Source organism: Apteryx mantelli, chromosome Z, assembly GCF_036417845.1.
Source record: "Apteryx mantelli isolate bAptMan1 chromosome Z, bAptMan1.hap1, whole genome shotgun sequence".
NCBI classification, from domain to species: Eukaryota; Metazoa; Chordata; class Aves; order Apterygiformes; family Apterygidae; genus Apteryx; species Apteryx mantelli.
In genome coordinates, this window is record NC_090020.1 from 75,517,630 (window position 1) to 75,536,834 (window position 19,205).

Sequence of the window (19,205 nt, forward strand, 5' to 3'; positions counted from 1 at the left end):
AAGCAGGGAACACAGGGTAGCCTGTCTAGGGAAACAAAACAGAAGAGATACAGCCAGGCATGAGGTGGGAACTGCATGGGGCTTGTCCTGAAAAAGAGATAAACTGAGCTTGTCCTTCTTCCACAACATCCAGCCTTCTTCTCCTCTTCATTCAGATTGACACACACTACAATGACCATTAATAAGATAAACTACAGGAGTGCAAGATGAAAGAGAGTTTGAATTTTATGGTTTGTTTTTCCCTGCAGCCTCGTTTCCTTGAGCCTTGATAAATGAATGTCTTCCTATTTGATGATTAAGCTTAGCTGGTGTTGGGAGGAACAAGGTGAATCAGAATAAAATCTGTAATTTGGGAGTGCAGTGATCCTACCTGCAGGTCATCTCAGGTGACAGGGCTGGCTGGAGACGCTAGTGAATGCACCATGGAGAGCACAAGCCCACGGTGCCAGGTTGGAAGGGATCAGCACAGCGGCTTGTGTTCCTAGCTGTCAGCTTTTCAGGAGGAGGTTCCCTCTGCTAGGCACAAAATCTAGACCCAGGCCCAGCAGGAGCTCCTCTACGCCCTGAACAGGTCTTGAGCCCTGCGGCAGTGATGGTAGCGACAAGGTTGTGGGCTGGGACTGTACTCACAAGGGCTACTCTGAGCACATGCATAAAGGAAGGTGCCAGGGCGGGAGAAAGCTGGGCAAACTGTGCTGGAGGCAGACGTTGGGGTTAGCAGAGGTGCAGGGCCCACGGGGTCACGGCACAGGGCTGGCACGGGAGGAGCAAGGAGACCATTACTTGTCTGATCTCTTTTTGAAGGTGTTCTTTGCGCACACGTGTACGTTTGGGAATCATAACATCCTGCAGCAAGGAGTTCCCCCATTGCCTTCAGCAGAGCACGAAAAACTACATTCTCTGGTTAGTGTCAAAGCTCCTGCTTGGTGTTTTTGGTCGATTGTGCTGTTAATTCTGCTGTCCTGAGAGAGGGTCGATGCTCATTCCTTGTTCACCTTTCCTGTACAAACAACGATACGATAGCCACAGGCATCGCTTACCAAACTGGGCAGCCATACGGGCTTTACTCTTGCCTTGTGTGGAAACTCTTCTTGCCCCTGAACACCCCTGTTGCCCTGTGTGGGCTGTTTCTAATTCTGTCCCTTTCGTGATGGCAGGAACAGAACTGCAGGCAAAATCTGAGAGGAGGTTTCACCAAAGATTCACCACCTACAACAGCAGGATGCGGTTTTGTTTTGTTCTCTGTTCCTTTATTGATAATCCCTGATGTGCACTTCACTTTTTCTTCAGTGGGAAGTGAGCTGACATCCCCACAATGTTTCTCTGATCTCTTCTGTGAGTGGCAAAAGCTAATTTAAAGTCCATCCTTGTGCAGTGCATCCTCACTTCCACCGTCTGTGTGCTACTTTGCATTTACCAGCACGGACCGCAGTCTGCTCTTGATCTGCCCAGAGCCACAGCACCATTATTGCGCCCTTGAACCCCTCAAGGCAGCTTTAATTTGTTATTACCCTAAATTAGAAGATCAGCAGCTTCTGTCCTGTCCCTGCTCGCATGCTTTTCCAGACCATTTATAAAAATGCTAAAAGAACAAGCCCTAGCCCAGACATCATTGGTACCTTCCTCCACCTTAAAAACTGACCATTAATCCTACCTTCGACTTCCTATCTTCTTACCTCTTATTAACCACGCGGAGAAAGACAAACCAGCGTATTATAGGATGAGATCAATTAAGGAAGAAAAGAAAGCCCTGGCATCTTGCTTCCCTCCTTCCGCCCCTGAGACCCAGGCTGAGTTTAAGCACTAGGTTACCTGCCCCATAGCTGGAGATCTTGCCAGCTCAGCGGTCAAGCGTTGAGCCGGGCGCTCCGGCACAGCCCAGCTCACCAGTTTGTTCTCCAGCTCCCCACCCCGCCGCTTGGCCGGCACCAGCTCTGCTGGCTTCTGCTTCGGCTTTTGCTCCGCGAGGACCTGCGGGGGAGGCGGCAGGGCCCTGAACTTTCTGTCAAGGGGCAAAAGGAGGTTTGAAAGGAGGTTTGCTGGGGGTCGCAGACCCACACCCTCAGGGAGAAGACACAGTCCTTATAGGTAATCCCCAGGGAACAGTCTCCTGCCCCATGGCCGAGGGGACTCACGGCACCAGTGGGGGTCCCTTGCCCTCTGGCCAAGGGGACAGCAGGCGCCAAGGGGGTCCTTCACCCCAAGGCCAAGGGCACAGCAGGCACCAAGGGGGGGCCCTCACCCCACAGCTGAGGGGATGCCAGGTGCCAAGGGGGGTCCCTCACCCCACAGCTGAGGGAATGCCAGGTGCCAAGGGGGTCCCTCACCCCACAGCTGAGGGGGATCCTCACCCCACGGCCAAGGGGACACCCAGCACCAAGGGGGGTCCCTCGCCCCACGGCCAAGGGGACACCAGGCACCAGGGGGTCCCTCACCCCACGGCCGGGGGGTGCCCGGCGCCCAGGGGGCCCCTGCCCGACGGGGTCCGCCGCCCCCTGCCCGGGCCCCGGCCCCGGCCGACGGGGTCTCCCGCCGCCCGCGCAGGGGCTGCGCCGCGCGCTCCGCGCAGGTGCCGGCTGCGGGGCGGGCAGCGGCGCCCCCCACCCTGAAGGGGGGGGGGAGGCCGCGGGTTCGAGTCCCCGCGCGGGCGGGCGGGCGGGCGGCTGGAGCGGCGGCGGCGGCTCACCTGGCCGGGCGAAGCGGCGGGCAGACTTTGCCTCCGGCCTCTATAAAAGGTAACGGCGGCGTGAGTCAGAGCCTCCGCCTCCCGCCGCCCGCTCTCACGTACACACGGCCCGCGCGGGCAGGCACCGAGCCGGCCGCTGTCCCGCAGCCGGGCGCTCGCCGGGATGAGCCGCGCCGCGCTGCCCGCCGCCCTCCTGCTCCTGCTGCAGCTGCTGGTGCTGCTGGGCGCCCTGCGCCGCGCCGGGGCCGCGGCCGGGCACAGCGCCGAGGACGCGCCGCACTCCCACGAGAGAGGTGAGCGGGGGGGTCCCGGGCACCGCGGGCGCAGGGCTTGGGTCCCCCAAAGTGCTTGGGGGGGGGGGGTCCGCCGTGCTGGGTTCGGGGGCAGCAGCCCTGCCCGCGTGCCCCGGGGGGCCGCCGCCCCCCGCGCTGCCCCTGCCTTTGTCCCCGCTCCCGCCAGCCGCGGGCTTGGCGCCGCCGCGCTCGCCGCCGGTCCCCGTGCGAGGGGCTGGGGGCCCAGCCTGGCACCCGGCTGCTCCTTTTCATTTCTTTTCTTTTCTTCTTCTTCTTCTTTGTCCTGCTGACTCCTCTTTCGAGGAGCTCGGGGGCTTGCAGCCGGAGCAGCGCGGCGGGACGCCTGGCTCGCCGTGGGGCGCAGTGGGACGGCGGCGGGACCCGCGACGTGGCCCCTCCGCGACGGGGCCCCCGCGGCAGGACGCTGCCTGCCCCGCGTCGTCCCCCCGGCGGACACGGGCGCCGGGTCCCAGGGGTGCTGGGGGGTGACTTTCTGATTTCGGGGCCCCCATTTGGCGGGGGGAAGCCCTGGGTCCTTGGTCTCGGTCCCTTTTCTGCCCCGGGGACTGTGGCACTGCCAGCGTTTGGCTGGGATTTGGGGGCAGTGCCGTGCGTTTGCATCGCGTTTGGGGCTGCGTGTGGTGCTGGGACGTTTCTGCCCACGGCCACGTTCCTGCTGTGGTTGCTGTTACCAGCTTTGCCGGCGGCTTTGTGTTTCCCGGGCAGAGCGTGTCCTCGGTTTTGCCTCTGGTAAGGAGTTGCCTTGACCTGTGCCGGGGCAGCTGCTGTGCAGTCCGGACCCGGCAACCGTTCGGTGCCAGGAGCTGCTCTTGTTATTGCAGTGAATCACGCTTCTCACCAGAGCCGCTCTCGCTGGGCCAAGCGCTGAGCAGAGGCAGGGACGCAGATGGTCCTTGCCACAGAGATGGAGTAACCCAGGCCACAGGGTGGGAGGGGGCCGGGTGTGCAGCATGCCGGCGGGGTGCGCTGGCAGCAAGTGGCCGGCACGGCGTGGGGTTTGCTATGTGCTGGGAGATGGAGATCCAGCTGGGAAAAGGAGCTGGAGGTGGTGGAGAGGTAGCCGCATGCAGCGCAGTGAGTAAGGAGCGGACAGCCTGGCCCGTGCTATGTGGTCATTGGTGGCTGGAAGTCCAGGCCGTGCCCCTCTTCGAGGAGCAGGTTTTGGCTAGGACCCACGAACACAGCAGCTCTGCCAAGCTGCGTGTCTCGGCATTGCTGCGAGGCAAGGCGCTGGCTCCCTCCCTGCCCCCTCCGGAGGCTCGTGGGGGAGGTAGGACTGTTGGCCGCCTGGCCTTGGCACACTGTGCAAGCCCAGGGTTGCCGTGGAGGCCTTCACAGGTTGCCCAGCTCCAGGAGATGTGGAAGGGGGCCCTACAAGCCTCTGGCTTGCCCAGGGTCCCGTGATGTGGATATCTTTGGGAAACAGTGGCTCCCTTTCCTACTGCAGCCTGTTTCTTCTCTCCCCTCTCTTCAGACCTGTCGCGTTCTCCATTTCCTCCCCTTTTCCTCCACCTGAGTCCGCTTCTGTTGCTATACCCTCCTACTTTACTCATTTTCTGTCTCCATGCCTAGAACCAAGGGACATCCCTTGGGCTTTCCCCACTTTTCTCCCTTTTGCCCTATATACCGCAGTGCACTGCTGCCATTTCCTCTTTTCCCTGGCACCTGCTGGCGTGGGAGCGCTCGAGTTCACGGGGTGCAGGAGTGCACTGTGGTGCAATGCCTGCCCTATGCCTTCCCCCAGCTGGGCAGGTCTCTGTGGGGAGCTGGCCCAAGTCCCAGGCGCCGCGGCCCGGTCGGTCCTCCCCCAGGAGCGCAAAGAACAGTCCCTGCAGTGACCTGAGTGCCTGGTGGCAGATTAAAGGCTGATCCCAAAGGCTTGCAATGGGTCAGAGTTTGTAAACACAAAAGGGCTTTAATGCAGCCGGGCTTGGGAGGGATCAGTGCCCCCATGGCCATCGCACGGAGCCCTGTCCTGGGAGGAAAGGGCACATGCAGGATGTCTGCATGGGGACGCCAGGGCTGCACTTACGGAGGAAGGGTCTGGCAACTTGGAGCTGTGCTGCTGGGGGAGAGGCTCTTCGTGGGGGTCTCCAAAAGGGTGTCTGGTTGTGCACCCCATTGCCCAGACCCTGTGCCAGCTCCGTGCTTGCAGCACCCTGGCTCAGGGACCTGACCGCAGCTGGTCTGCGGGGCAGGGGGAGCGCTACGGCACAGCCCGTGTATCTTGGCCAGGTCATCGCCTTCAAGGGAGGTGTGTTTTGTGGCTAGTTCCTGCTTCGGGACTCTTAGTTCATCTCTACATCTCCTGGTACTTGCTGGGCCATTAGGCATCAGAGATAACACCCTACTTTCCCTCTTCTCTGGGCTGTGAGCTCTTGTGGTCCCCCCAGCCTGGGACCTGTCTCCTTCCCCAGGAGCACAGCAAGGTGGTCCTGCCCTGGCATCGCTGTGTGAACCATCCTCATACCACAGGGTCCTGGCTGCCAGACCCGGATCTGGCCCAGGGGCCCAGCACAGAGGAGGATCTGGCAGGATCCCGGTGCCCTCTGTGGCTGAGCAGGGGGGCATCGCGTGCCCAGGCGGTAAGGGAGCAGGATGTCTGAGCCGAAAGCGAGCCCGCTGTCCTGCCTGCTGCGCGCAAGACATCGAGTTTCTCTTTCTGTTGGCTCTCAAGGTGAGGAGGCGCCATCAGGCGGCATCCGTGGTGTGAAGGGCATGTGATCACTGCCCTGTGTTTCAGGGTTGCCCTGCAGCAGCTCCAGGCTGCGTGTCCACTGATCTGTGAAAAGCTGGGGGTGGAGAAGGGCAGACCCTCTGGTCCCCCGCCGAAGTGCCTGGGTCTGCTGAGGGGTCCCTCTGGCTCCATGCAGGGGATCCACTGCACGTGGTCCGTCCCCATGACCCCGTGGCACGGCGACGTCTCCTCTCCTCTGTGCTGCTTTGGAGCAGCCAGCTGGTTCAGCTGCTTTCCTGCACGGGATTAGCCCACCCTTGTGCTGGCACCTCACCCTACCGAAAAAAGCTTCTCCTGCCCTCCTTCCTCCCGGGCGGCAGGACATGCTGAGCAGCGCGCTGGTAATGGCAGCGCCTGCCCGAACTCCACGGGAAAGCGTTGTTGGATGGTGTTAGGTGTCACGGCGGGAAGGGAGCTGCTCGCTGCAGCGCAAGTATCCCAGAAACAGGAGGGCGGAGAGAGAGCGAGCCAGGAGGGGAAAGCGCAAAGGAGAGTGAAATGGGAAAACTCGGCTGGATCTCAGGCTGTGAAGCATCTCCCTCCTCAGGGAAAGGGAACAGCATTTAGCATTAGGCTGGACCGACCCTGTGGCGGAGCCAGAGGAGCTCTGCATGGCTTTTCTCACCCTCCTCTCCCAAGGCAGTCATCTCCGTGCAGTCTCCTGCTGCGTCGCCTGGGACCCCCCACAAGTCCTCTGCTTGCACGTTACCTCCCAGCACGCTCATCCAAGCGCTGGGCAGCGGCCAGATTTTTCCCCAGGTTTCTTGGAGTGTGTTACAGCCCCTGCCTGTCAGTGCTGGCAGGTGGGGCAGGGCGTGCAGAGCAGCATCACCCGCTGCTGAAATGCAGCCACCTCTGCTGGGGTAAATGGCAGTGGTTCAGCAGCAAGGAGAACTGGTGTCTGGCAGCTTTCGGAGGAGGAAGACTGTGGAGAGAGTAGGAGGTAGGCTGCAATTATGCAAATAGACGTTTGGGCAGGGCGGTGGGTTAATGTTCATGGCATGAAGTGCTGCAAGCTTACAAATGCCCCCACGTGGAAGGGACTGGAGTATTGCAGCACGCCTCGGGCCGGGGAGATGCCGAGAGGGCATCGGCCGTGCCGCCGCCTGGCAGCGCTGGGCGCGTGTGCCAAGGGGGCTCAGCCTCATGCGCCTGGGGCTGTGAGATGCTCGCTGGCGTGGGTGGCCTGGCTGCTGCTGTAGCTGTGCCCAAATCTGTGGGATCAGGGAAACAAATCTGGCTGGCTTCAGTGCATGGATGAGTGCTTATGGGTGCTTTTTGCTCTGGATGCTGGGAGACCCCTCAGGAGAATCTGTTGTAGCCAAATCGGGATCAGTTGGGCTCCTTGGTGCAGCTGCAGCCTTGAGGTTATTTGCGTGAGCAGGGGCCAGGGCGAGCGGTGCGAGGCTGATGGAGCAGGGAGGTGCCAGCACCATGCTATCGCCCCATCTACAGTCTGAGGTTTGAGTTGCTTGCAGGGGAGGCAGAGCTCCTGGAGCTGGGCAGAAACGGGGTGCAGGGGCAGGATGTGCCAGTCCAGACATGTGCTGCGAGCCAGGGTGGTGCATGCCGACCGTGGGCTGCTGTGTCATCGTTCCTGGGCCAGCCCTGAATGCGGGTGCCCCTCTGAGATGCCACCTGCCTGTGCTGCAGGAGGGGAAAGCTGCCAGGACGTCTCTTGAGGATCCTAGTCCCATCCATGACTGCTGCCGTTGGAGGATCCTTGCATCCCTGTTCTTTCCTCTTTACCCTCCTGCCAACAGTGTGCAGCGCACATGCCTTTGCAGGGCTTGGCAGAGCTGCTGCCCTCCTCCCCAGCCGCTCCGAGAGGCAGCCTGGGAAATCACAGCCTGCTCTGACCTTTCCTGTCGTTCCGGCCTTGGCATCCCTAATGCCACAGCTTCTCGCCTGGTGCTCCATGCCAGGACGGGGATGGGAGCTGGCGCTGTCTGCTGCAGAGCCCACGCTGCTCCCATGCGTGGAGCAAGGGCACTTCCACCGCAGGAGGTGCGGTGCATTTCCAAAGTTTGCACACCTCTCCCTGGCATTTTTGCTGGGTGCCCTGAGCCCTGGCTTCCTGGGGGAGGACTGGGAGGGCATGTCCTGGTGGAGTGGTTTTCCTCCTGGAGACGGTGGGTCAGGAGCCCCTGCCCCAGCCAGAGCGACCACCCGGCAGCATGGCCCGGCAGAGCGGGCAAGCTGGGCTGCTGCGCGTGGGCTGCGTTTGCCTCGTGCAAGCAGTGCCAGGTGGGGCGGGAGAGCGAGGACCGGGTGGGAAGCCTGCCTCGGCTTGCCGTGCCCGTCGCTCGCCGCCCCTCTGCGTGCGTGTAGGGGTGCCCCCGGTGCCAGGCCGAGCGGGTGCCCAGCATCGCTCCCGAGCGGCAGAAGTGCTGCGGCGGTGAGTCACCGGCAATGCTTGAGGGAGCCCCCCGGGCTGTTCCCATGCCTGGATCCTCGCTGGAGAGAGGAGGGCAGGATCCCGCTGCATTTGGGGCCTCGTGTCGGATGTCCTGGGCCAGGGAAAATGTGCCTCTTCCTTTCTCACCCGTGAGCTGGAATCCGCTCCTCTTAATAGCGAGTGACTGTCCGTAGCCGTTGTCGGCAGCAGTGCCGACCCCTCCTGCGTGCCGGCCGGGCCAGCGGCCTCCGCCTGCCGAGGCGGGGAGACGGGACCTGCCCCACGAGGGGTTTGCTCCCTCGAGGGAGGTGTCTGCAGACTGGGACTTAAGGGCCTGCCGGGACGGGAGCTGGGCCGGGGGCACTCGGGAAGGGGTTCAGCCCGGCGCTTCTTCCACTGGGAGTCTGCCCCAACAGCTAGTGGCATTTGCTGTGAAGTCAGCCGTGGCTTTGGTGCTTGCTTTCCTGGTGAGGAAAGCTGCAGACCTGCCTCGTTAAATCCTTTTTCTCAGGACAGCGGGAGGTTGTGGCCACCCTAGAGTAGCTGGAAGAGCATTTGTGCGGCTTCTTGATGACAGAAGCCACTATCTGTGATTTTGATTTTTTTTTTCTTTTTTTTTTTTTTCTTTTTTACACCGTCGTAACGATGCTAACAAATGGCCAAGCCTTGGTTTTCCCTCTGCCGGACGCGTGCAGGAGACCTGGCCTTGCCCCGGGGACCTTGACCCTTTCGGCAGGAGGCAGAGCCCACCAGGAGCATCCCGCTCGCCGTGGCAGGAGAAGGAGTGGGGAAGCGGAGGCAGGGGGGAGCTAAGTGCGGCAGGAGCCCGGGACCCCGGGGTGCTGCCCGCAGAGGTGTGCGTGCTGCCAGCCTTTCCCTTCCACTCATTTATTAAGTAATTTATTTTCTTTCTTTCTTCTTTTCAAGGTCCTGGCCAGAGTCACTGGAGCTATGAAGGTAAATACCCTGCAGTCGCTCCTGCGTTCTCCTACCACCCTACAGGCCCTGGGCCTGAGCCAGCCGCGGTTAATGATTAGCGGGTTCCCGTGCGCGCTCCGCAGCTCGCCTGAGCCTGCTGGGCTCGGCGGTGCCGGCGGGTGCCCGGGGAGCCTGGGGGCACGGCCGGCGTGATGGCCCTCAGGGATGCTCCCGTCTGACCGGGAAGCGGTGCCTCCGCTGAGGCTTTCCCCAGCCCCCCGGGGTGCCGTGGGGACGCCCCTCGCGGCCCGGCTCTCCCGGCCCGATCCTGTGCCAAACCGGACTCAGCTCTCCAGGCTGGACTTGCGGCCTCCGCGGGGACTTCAACCCGCCCAGGGGCGAGCCTGTGTCCTCGGTCCCCTTCGCTCCCCTCCCGCCGTGGCAGGGGTGGGCTTCGTCGCTGCAGCCCCTCCGCGCCGCCGCGAGCTCGGGGGGCTCCCGTGGCGGAGCAGGCGGAGCGGCGGACCGGAGCGCCGGGCCGCGCAAAGCAGCCGGCCTGTGACGAGCCGCAGAGCGGGAGCCCCTCCGCCTGCCAAGTCCCCTGCTAAATGATCGTCTCGCACTCTTCCCAAACACCCCTAAAACAGACTTTCCTGGCAGCTGCCCCCGCTCGGAGGCCCTGTCCTAATACAGCTGCGCGCAGTCACGTGGCAGCGCGGCGCTGCTCCCGTGGGCGCTCCCACGCGAACCGGGGGGAGCTAAACCGTGCGCAGGGCTCGCTCCCTGGCCTGCGCTTGTTCCCTTCCCCTCGGCCCGCCAGCCCTCCTTTCCGGCGTGCCCCGCGCCCGTGCTCACGCGCGCTCCCTCCCGTCCCAGACCGGCAGGAGTGGGCCTCCCGCTACCCGGACTGCGGGGGCACGATGCAGTCGCCCATCGGCATCGACACGGCCGAGACCGTCTTCAGCCCCCAGCTGCGGCCGATCCAGCTCGCTGGCTACAGCCTGCCCTCCAAGGAGACGCTCAAGCTGAAAAACAACGGACACACAGGTGGGCGGCCGAAGGGATGCGGCGCGGGGCGGCCTCGCCGAGGCCAAGCCGTTGCTCGCAGCCTCTCCCGGCAGGACCGGGCTTGTCGGAAACGCCTCCCCTCCCGTCTCCAGTGAGGACACAGTCTTGCAGGCTTCATTCATGTCATCTTCAAGGCCAAAAGGGCAGCATTAGGCTGTCTAGCCTGTAAGGCCCAAGTGCTTTCTTGGCTGGAGTGGAGAAACCAAGAGACGGAGAACTCACCACTGCCTTTGGGAGTCTGCTCCAGGAATTTGTTATAATCCACGTTTCTTTTTTTTAAAAAAATGACCCTAGTACTTCTGAGAAGTTTGCAGCCATTAGTTCCTCTCCTGCATTTCGCTGTTAAAGGACTATTTGGTCTCTGATACGACTTTGCCGTTAAGGTGTTTGTTTACCTCTCAGCCTTTTAGGACACGATGTTGGTCAAATTCCTTAAGTTGTGTTTCAGGATGTTATCTCAGGATCTTAAGGCATTTTTATGGGTCTTTTATTTCACTTCTCCAATTTTAGGACTCTTTTGGAATGTGCGGACAGAACTTATTCACAGTATTTTAGTATCGGTCTCGCCCTGGCAGATGCAGAGATAAACCCGCCTCCCTCCTGCTCACTGCCCCGCAGTTATGCATCTGGGAGCGGTGGGTCCTGTTTGCTACCTTGTCCTTGTGGGAGTGTGTCGAGTGTCTTGTGCGTGCTAATGTCTGCCAGGCCCTGAGCTAAGAAAAGGTAGCAGAGACCATGAATGAGAAACTCACTGAAGGTGCGGTAAGACAACTCCTTGCCTTGGTAGCTAGTCAGACAGATTGAGCTGGTTTGTGAATACAACAAATTCAAGGAGTTGGTCTTGCTGTGCACGGTCAGATCAGCTGCACGTTGCGTGCACGGAGCTTTATAATGCCTCCTGCCCTAGCGTGCCTGCATAGTTAAACTGCTTGAGCTCAGTAGTTGCTATTTTAGACACCCTGGCATCTGGAGTTGCTTGGTGTTCAGAAAAACAGTCATAGCACTTTCAGAAGGGGAAAGAAATCATTTCCCGTGTGCTTATAAGATGCCTTTTTTATTATGGCAACTGCCAGTCTTTTGTGATCTTTATGAAAAGCCAGAAGTAACCAAAACCTTACACATCTACTAAGATATTTGTATAGTTAATCCTTCTTATACTATACAGTGTATAAAGTCCTGAAATGAGAATGAGTCATATAAATAATAGAAGGAATGCACCAATTAAGATATACAAAAGAAATGTAAAAGCAGATAAACTTCCAGAGCAGGAGCAATTTCTCAATTCCTGTATTTGAGTTTTGTATCTTTGAGCCCAGTGGCAGGGAACAGGGGAGGGGACGAATGACTCATCACGGCCATATTATGCTGTTAATCCCAAATTTGCACTCTAGCACAGTGATGTGACAAAGAGATATTTCACCTATAAATATGGCAGAAGGAAAAGAGTGTGTGTGGTGTGTGTGTGTTTTTTTTTTTTAAATGAGAAAGAGGTACTTAGAAAGATAGGACAGCCTTCCTTGGGGTTCAGAGAGGTTTCTGATATTTTGTGGCATGTCCCAATAACCCACCTTTGAGATCTGCCAGATGGCTGCATGAGGACTGGCTTGCTAGCCAGGACTCAGCCATGGCTTAAATCAGATTAAAGTAAAAGGTAAATAAAAGTGTATATTTATAATATCCATCCAAGTTTTAATTCTGAATGATTGCAGAAGAGTAATGCTTCCATGACACCAGTTCTAGGGCTTGTCATACACTCATAGGCCACTTTATTTGAATCGTCCCAGCTTGCCAAGTGATGCAGCTCTCCCTTTATGACTACTCTGCTCTCATAAGTGTTTAACACTCTGCCAATATCTTTCTCCATGAATTTTGCCCACAGTCTCTTTATCCTTGCTTACTGAATAAATTATTGGGTAACATCTGGCTTAGAACTGACCCCTGGGAGATTCTGCAGAGGAGTTGTTCTGCTTTTCAGCATTTTCACAGCAGCTACTTTTGAAGCTGTTTTTTTACCAAGGTGTCCTACAACCTGAAGCAGAAAGTTGAAGCCTGCTGCACTGGCACAGCTCTGTTCATTGTAGCCTCATTAAAGATTGAAAGAAAGTTTGTTTGTTGTGACCAATTTCCACAAACCCAAGGTGACTTTCCCATGAGATGTCTCCTCTGCACACCTGTGTGAAGGATCAAGCTTTGCATTTTACTGACCAGCCTCTTCCGTCTGCCCCTGCAGTTGTCCTTGAGCTGCCCGAGTCGCTGGCCATCACCAGTGGCTATGCCCAGCAGTACAGAGCCGTGCAGCTGCACCTGCACTGGGGCTCCCTGGCGGGACCTGGCTCAGAGCACACCGTCAATAATCACCGCTTTCCTGCAGAGGTAAGGAGCTCCTGTTCCTCCCTTCTGGCCCTCTGCAGTGCTGCCCGTGGGTGCATCCTTGCCTCTGCCAGCATCTGTGCAGAGAAGGTGCTGGCATGCTGTCCCACGGCCCCGTTTACCGCTGGATGAATGCTCTCCTCATTTGGTGAGGATCTCTGCTCCTAATCACCTCTGCAGAGTCAGAGTTTAGTGTGGGAGAGCACCAGCACCTCAAGTAAGAGCCAGGTCCGTGATGCAGCCTGCAGCGCAAAGGCAGCCCTCAAGGATGCTCTGCCCATGGGTGGGCTGGGATAGAGCTGGCCTGCAGCAGGCATGAGGCGAGCAGGAGGAGATCACTCCATGGGAGAGGAAACAAAACTCCCCCCAGCCTGCCCCAAGATGAGGTGGACTCTCCCTTGGGCGGCTGAGCCTGTTCCCCTGCGCTGCAGCCCAGTCCTGGGCTGATGGAGCAGGAGCCGCAGCGGCCCCCGGGCGGGGGGAGCCAGCCCCTGGGCAGCCTGCTGCGGGGGGCTGTTTACTCTGTACACAGACTGCTTTCCTACTCTGCTGGTTCCCATCTGGTTTTGTCCCTCCTTCTCTAGCACTTGTCCTCAAACCAAACCCAGCTCTGCAGTAAGTCCCCCCTGGTGCAGGTTTGCTGGCTGTGACCAGGGAAGTTAAGGTGGGGAACTCTTCATGCTTGCCACCCTGCAGCAGCATGTTTTCTTGGCCCCACCAGCGTGTTTGCTCCCTGCGAGGGGCACTCGGCATGGGTGCATGTCTCTCCCAACCTTTGCTGTGGCAGGCTGGCTGTGTGGAGCCCCGTGGTGGTGTGTACCTCCTGGAGGTGCCTGTGCTTCACTGTGGCTTGCACCTTTCCCTTCCAGATCCATGTGGTCCACTACAACACCAAGTATGACAACATTGAGGAGGCAATGGTCCACCCAGACGGCCTGGCAGTGCTGGGAGCCTTCCTGCAGGTGAGGCCAATAGCTCAGCCTAGGGCAAGAGGGGTAGGAGAGTGGTGGGGAGCAGGACTGGGGTGGGCAGAGTCAGCCACAGCGCCAGGGACAGGCAAAGGTGCAAAAGTGCCTGGGGAGAAGGAAATTGAGGGCAGGGTGGCCCCAATGGGAAGAAGGGGGCTGACTGGGGCAGGGTGCCCCACGTTGGGAGCAATTACTCCCTGCTGGCGCTGCTGTCGGCCGCCTGTTCCACTTTGGTCTCTGTGCTCTTCATTTCTGTGGGGGCTCTGCATTGCAGGTTGGGCCAAGGGAGAATCCATACTATCGGCAAATACTTGAGCATCTGTACAAAATCCAAGGAGAAGGTAAGGCACTGTCCCACCTAATACTTGTCTTGGGGTGCAGCAGCCAGGCAGGTAAGCCCAGTGCATGGCAGAGAAGGGCAGCAGCACACAGAAGGGGAACATTGCACAGCCTGTGCAGAAACAGCTTTCCAAGGTGCCCTCTGCAGCACTTGCACGTGCTTTCTCCTGACTCCAGGGCAAATCTGCTGCTCCTGGCTTGACCGTGTTACAGCCGGGGAGCCGGTTCCCTGGGAAAATGTGGTGCAAGGCTGGGCTTGGGGGATGCCCCAGGTCAGGTCTGCTCTAGGAATCCCCATGCTGTGGTGCCGTTCCCGTCTGAGACTTTGTGCTCTGGACAGTGTTGCCCTGTGGTGGGACAGTGCTCTTCTGGATAGCCTGGCCTCCCTGCCAGGTAGCACACTCTGCCCCAGTCCAAGGGGTTGCACTGCTCTGACTCTGGTGTTTCTTCTCCCAGATGAAGAAGTCTTTGTGCCTGGATTCAACATTGCAGGCCTGCTGCCTGCCAACCTGAACCTCTACTTCCGCTACAACGGCTCTCTGACCACCCCTCCCTGCTATCAGACAGTGAAGTGGACAGTCTTCAACCAGACCGTGCAGCTCTCCCAAGATCAGGTCTGTCAGGGCTCCGAGCTCTGCTGGCTCTTGCCCAGCCTCTCCCTGCAGTGTGCAGCACCCTCACTCCCAAGGTGTCCCTTGCGGGCAGGGGCTCTGCTCCCCAAGTCAGGGCACCTCTGCTCTGCTCATGCCACTTTCCTGCCAGATGTCAGTGCTGGTGACGACCCTGAGAGGGGATGACAACAGCCCTCTGCAGAACAATTTTCGGGAGTTGCAGAAGCTCCATGGGCGACACGTGCTGGCGAGTTTCCAGACCACCCTCACTTGGGTGAAGGAGCTGCCACCTCCTGGTAAGGAGAGCATGAATATGCTCAGGTTATACCCAGCTGCCAGGTGTGGGTGGGACAGGTTGAGGAGCTGGAGTCAAGGCTTTGCTTCTCTTATGGAAATGCAGTGTTTGCATGGGTTACCTGCCCGGCAGAAGACTTACAGCAGCACCAGCCTCAGGGTCCCATCCTCCCCCATTTTGCACACTTGTCTTGTCCTGCATGGGGCCAGTCAGTTTCTAGGAGTGATTTTTGTCCTCAGTCACACAGAAGCAATAGTAATGATGTGGGCTGAAGGATGTATGAGGTAGGCTTAAAGGCAAACAGCTAACTCATAGCAACCAGGTGCTTGGGAGCTTTTTCATCCCCAAATCTAGTAGCTAAATTTAGTTCAATGTTCACCTTGTGCTCAGTTCATCCGCAAAGGCCTTTCTGGTGTTGGTGGTTTCCAGCTATGTGTTCGTGGCTCTGTAGAAATTCCTGTTCGTCCTCAGGTGTGACTGTCACTTTGCATCACTGAATTCTTGCCTGTTTCTGTACTTTGAGGTCATTCGGGCTTTTCTGTCCAACATCCTGTTTCTTCCCTGTTCTGAGGGCATTTCATAGTTAATATCACTATTCCCACGCATTGTGTGAAGGTGACTAATAAAAGTAGTTCACAAGATTGGTCCCAGGCCTTTGGGGAAAACCTCAAGTAACCACATGCTGGCATGCCACTTCCCCTCTCCGTTCCACCTCCTGGCTCCCCGCAGCTCTCTACTGGCCATACGCTTTTAATCACTGTGTTCTTCAGCCTCACTTGCAGTTTCCCATGTGGCACTGCATCAAATGCTTCACTGAAGTCTGGAGAGATAAAATCTACTGCATTTCTTTTGTCTAGAATATCAGTTATCAAAGAAGGATATCAGGTTAGGCTGGCATGCTCTATCTCTAGTAAACCTGCTAGACACTTTATCATATTTTCCATTTACCTCCAGGCCTTTTATGACTTTCTTGTAGTAGCTGTTCCAAAGCTTTTAGTTGCTGAAGCTTACATGAGGGGGTGGAGTTGTCCAGCTCAGCTTTTTCTTTCCTTATTTGCTATTTAAATCAAACAACCCCAACTTTAACAAATCCATGAAGTCCTTGTTCCTGGATTTGCAGTTCTGAGTGCCAGGACACTGTCCCAGTAGCCCTGGGTGAGATTACCTGCTCCCCTGCCTTGTGTGCATTGGGTGGTTTGAGATTTGTTCCCACTTCTGCTCTGATAACTAGCCATCGTATGCCTTTGCCCCATGCACTGGGCTTATTGAATGCTGAGAGGAAGTGCTTATTCAGCTTTGGGGTCATGTCTCACTTAGCTTTCATCTGTGCCTCCTTTGCCCATGCTTGTTGATCTTTCCTGAGTCACCAGCAGTTCAGGAAAGCGGCACTGGCCCGTTCTGCCCCGGGCTGCTGGGCAAAAGAGGCAAGTTCACAGCAGCGGCCAAGCTGCTGGATATTGCCCGCAGATAGTGCCACGCCGCGCGTGATACAGATGATAATGCAGCCATTTAAAGGCAACAATATAGTGCTGGGTAAATATTTGCCTGGCACGGCCCCCACCCTGTATTTAGGGCCCGGACATGGTCCCTGCCTCAGTGCTGGCTGCTGAGCCATCCCTGTGCATGGTGCCCTGCCAGAAACAGCCAGGGCTGTGGGGACACGGAGGTGGCCGCGCTGCCTGGCGCGGGCTGCCTCCTCTCCCTCGGGGGCTTCTTGCAGGCAGGGGCTGGCGGGAGCCTGCCTGCGCCTCCCCAAGCCGGCAGCGAAGAGATGAGCCTGTGTTTTGTCCCGTTGTTTCGCCACAGATAGCGGAGGCTCTCCGGGGAGGCCGCCCCTCGGGGGTGCTGCGGGGGCAAGGCCCAGCCTGGCCCCACGAGCAGGTACCGCTGCACCAGTGGTGGGTCTGCTGCTCCCGCAGGGAGCGCGGGGTTTTCTCGCACCTCTCCTGTCTTGGGCTCTTGTGGCAGGGTCTTGCCTGGGTTGCGCAGCCATGGGATGCTGCGGTGCTGCTCTGCCCGCTCAGCTCTGCGGCCAGCCGCTTTCCAGGCACGGAGCGGCAGGGGGCTGTGTGGTGGAGGAGACAGATTTTGGCTGCGCTTTAGTGAGTCTTCCATGTAGGTGGTGGTTCAGCAAACTTTTTTTTTTTTCTTTTTTCCTTCCCCAATGCTTCTGGCTGTGTTTTGGGGCTGGGCAGGATGCTGTGAGCTGCTCAAGGTGCAAAGGGGCAGCTCTCCCTTGTCTGTTCAAGGATGATGGGGGATTTTGCAGACCACCCTGCTTTGCAGGGCTAAAGGTAGCATGGGCAAACTTGATGTCCCCCCAACTCAACAGCTTGGGCAACCTCTTGATCATGCTGCATCTCTTTCAGGTGGTGACAGCTCATCAGAGGCAGGTAGGTGAGGGCCCTGGGGCTGCTAGCCCAAAGGAAGGAGGTGGGCAATGCATCCTTGGGGTGGTACCTGCCTGGGAAAGGGGAAGCTTGGCAGCTGTGCACTGAGCTAGGGGGGCAGGCAACCATAGTGTGGGGTGCTGAGCCATCCTGGGCCCCCCCTAGCATCTGTGCAGTGGGATTTCACAGTTGTCCTCTCACTTCTCTGTTTAGGTGCGGAAAAACACACCAGTTCATTTCAGGCAGGTAAGCACGTTCAGCCAAGGCTCCTGGCTTCACGTCCTCTTTGCCTTCTGCCCACGGGCTCCTGGCCTTTCCCAGCTTTGCCCTGTCTCCCTCGGCCCATAGCTGCAGGGGACCATCCCCACCGTAACGTACCTGTGCTCGGCTTGCTTGCAGGGGATGTGCTGGCTGTGCTCTTCGGGGTGCTCTTTGCTATCACGGCACTGGCGTTCCTGCTCTACGTCCACAAGCACCGCAACCAGAACACACGGTGAGTGATGGGATGGGGAGGGAGCTGCAGGCTAGGAAGAGGGGATGTGTGGATCCTGGCTGTGGACAGGGGACAGCAAGGGGCCAGGGATGAGTGTGTGGCAGCAGTCCTTGCCTGTATGATAGAAATGTGTGCCCATGTATGTGTGTGTATGTGAAGGGGAGGATTAAGGGCTGTCTCTAGGACAGTGAGTGCTATTCTCATAGGAAATGGGTTAGCAGAGCTTTTTTGGAGGCCCTCCCCCTGCCCCCCACCTGCTCTAACATGCCTCCACTCTTCCTCCTTCTCCAGGCTGGACTCGCCGACCAAATCCAAGGTCATCTACACAGCAGCCACCACAGATGAGAATGCGGTGTGAGCCCTATGCTATTGCAGCAGTCCTGGCACTGCTGCCTCAGCCTGCCACCCCACGACCCATCACTCCTGCCCCAGCTGACGGGAGGGCTGTCACTCCAGCATCCCTCTGCTGCATGGGCTGCCGCACAGAGACTGTTTACCTGGGGCAGCATCCAGCCTCAGCAGATATTTTTGTTATAAAAAGACAAAAATATTTAAAAAAAAAAAAGAAAAGAAAAAAAAAAAAAAGCCTGCTATGGTGCCAGCCCTGCCTCTCCTCTCCCACAGCCCAGCACTAGAAGAGCAAAGGGTGACAGAACAGCTGGACCCATGGCACAGGGCTGCCATGACTCTTTCCAGACCAGCAGAGAAAGCATCAGCCTCCATGCCCTAGGCAAAGCTCCAGAGCAAGCAGTGCTGGGCTCCTAGCACAGCCTGGCCCTGCCCTTCATCGCTCTGGGACTTCTTCCTCCTTTTATTTGTGTAAAGTGTTTGGAAAAATACAGCTATGGGTTGGTAGGGTCAAAGAAATGCAGAACTGAAGATGGCAGACCTAATGCTTCCTCTCTGGCCAGCCCCAGGCCTGCTGCCCCCACCCTGCTTCCCTCTGGGTGTGCTGTAGGTTGTTGTAGAGCTTTCCTCAAAGGGCTGCTGCCTCCCTCCTTTCTTACCAGCGCCCTGAAGACTCAAGTTCAGCCAGAGCCAAGCCCTGGAGAGCTCCACATTGTTCCACAGCCAAGAGAAATGTGCTGGGCTGGGGCAAGGGAAGGAACCTGCTGGTCTCCAACTTTGAGCAGCCTCCACCCCAAAGGCAGCTGCTGCCCCCTGCGAAGGCACTGCTGGGAGAAGGGCTGAGGAGTGATAAAGCTCAGGGCCTAGCCCATGTTAGGATGGACAGAGCAGGCACAAGGCTTCAAGGCAGTTGTGGGAGCACTATGGAGCAGAATCAGGCCCAGAATCCTCAAAGCCTTCTTCCACAAAAACCAAAGCTCCTCCATTTCCTTGGCATTTGGAGGGATGAAGGGATATCACAAAGCTAGAGCCACCCTTGGGCAAAGAGGGCTGCAGGTCCTCTGCCATGAGCACAGCTGCCTCGCGGGCAGCACCCTGCACTGGCATGCAGGAGATCTGGGCTACCCCCAGCTCTGCAGGCACATGCCCAGCTGCAGCTATGCTGTGCTAGCTCCCCTCCCAGTCACGAGCAGGGGAGCTGCTGCCACTGCCGCAGGGTGCGTGCACCCTGCCCATGGAAGGTACCACTGCCAGCCACACACAACCCCAG

At 58.2% G+C, this 19,205-nt stretch overlaps 1 protein-coding gene across 2 annotated transcripts; it reads left to right on the forward strand.

The window, feature by feature from the left end:
- Positions 1–2,682: 2,682 nt before the first annotated feature.
- CA9 (carbonic anhydrase 9) lies at positions 2,683–18,503 on the forward strand. 2 transcript variants are annotated; one of them, XM_067316258.1, is made up of 12 exons: positions 2,683–2,979; positions 9,063–9,092; positions 9,930–10,100; positions 12,352–12,494; positions 13,361–13,453; positions 13,734–13,800; positions 14,255–14,412; positions 14,561–14,705; positions 17,074–17,097; positions 17,308–17,340; positions 17,494–17,587; positions 17,879–18,502. In XM_067316258.1, exons 1-12 carry the CDS (start codon positions 2,850–2,852, stop codon positions 17,943–17,945), a joined length of 1,155 nt encoding a protein of 384 aa, XP_067172359.1. In that variant the 5' UTR covers positions 2,683–2,849; the 3' UTR covers positions 17,946–18,502. The 2 variants fall into 2 exon arrangements, with proteins under 2 accessions (XP_067172359.1, XP_067172360.1); XM_067316259.1 differs by lacking the exon at positions 17,074–17,097 and having other exon boundaries at positions 17,879–18,503.
- The last annotated feature ends 702 nt before the right edge of the window (positions 18,504–19,205 follow it).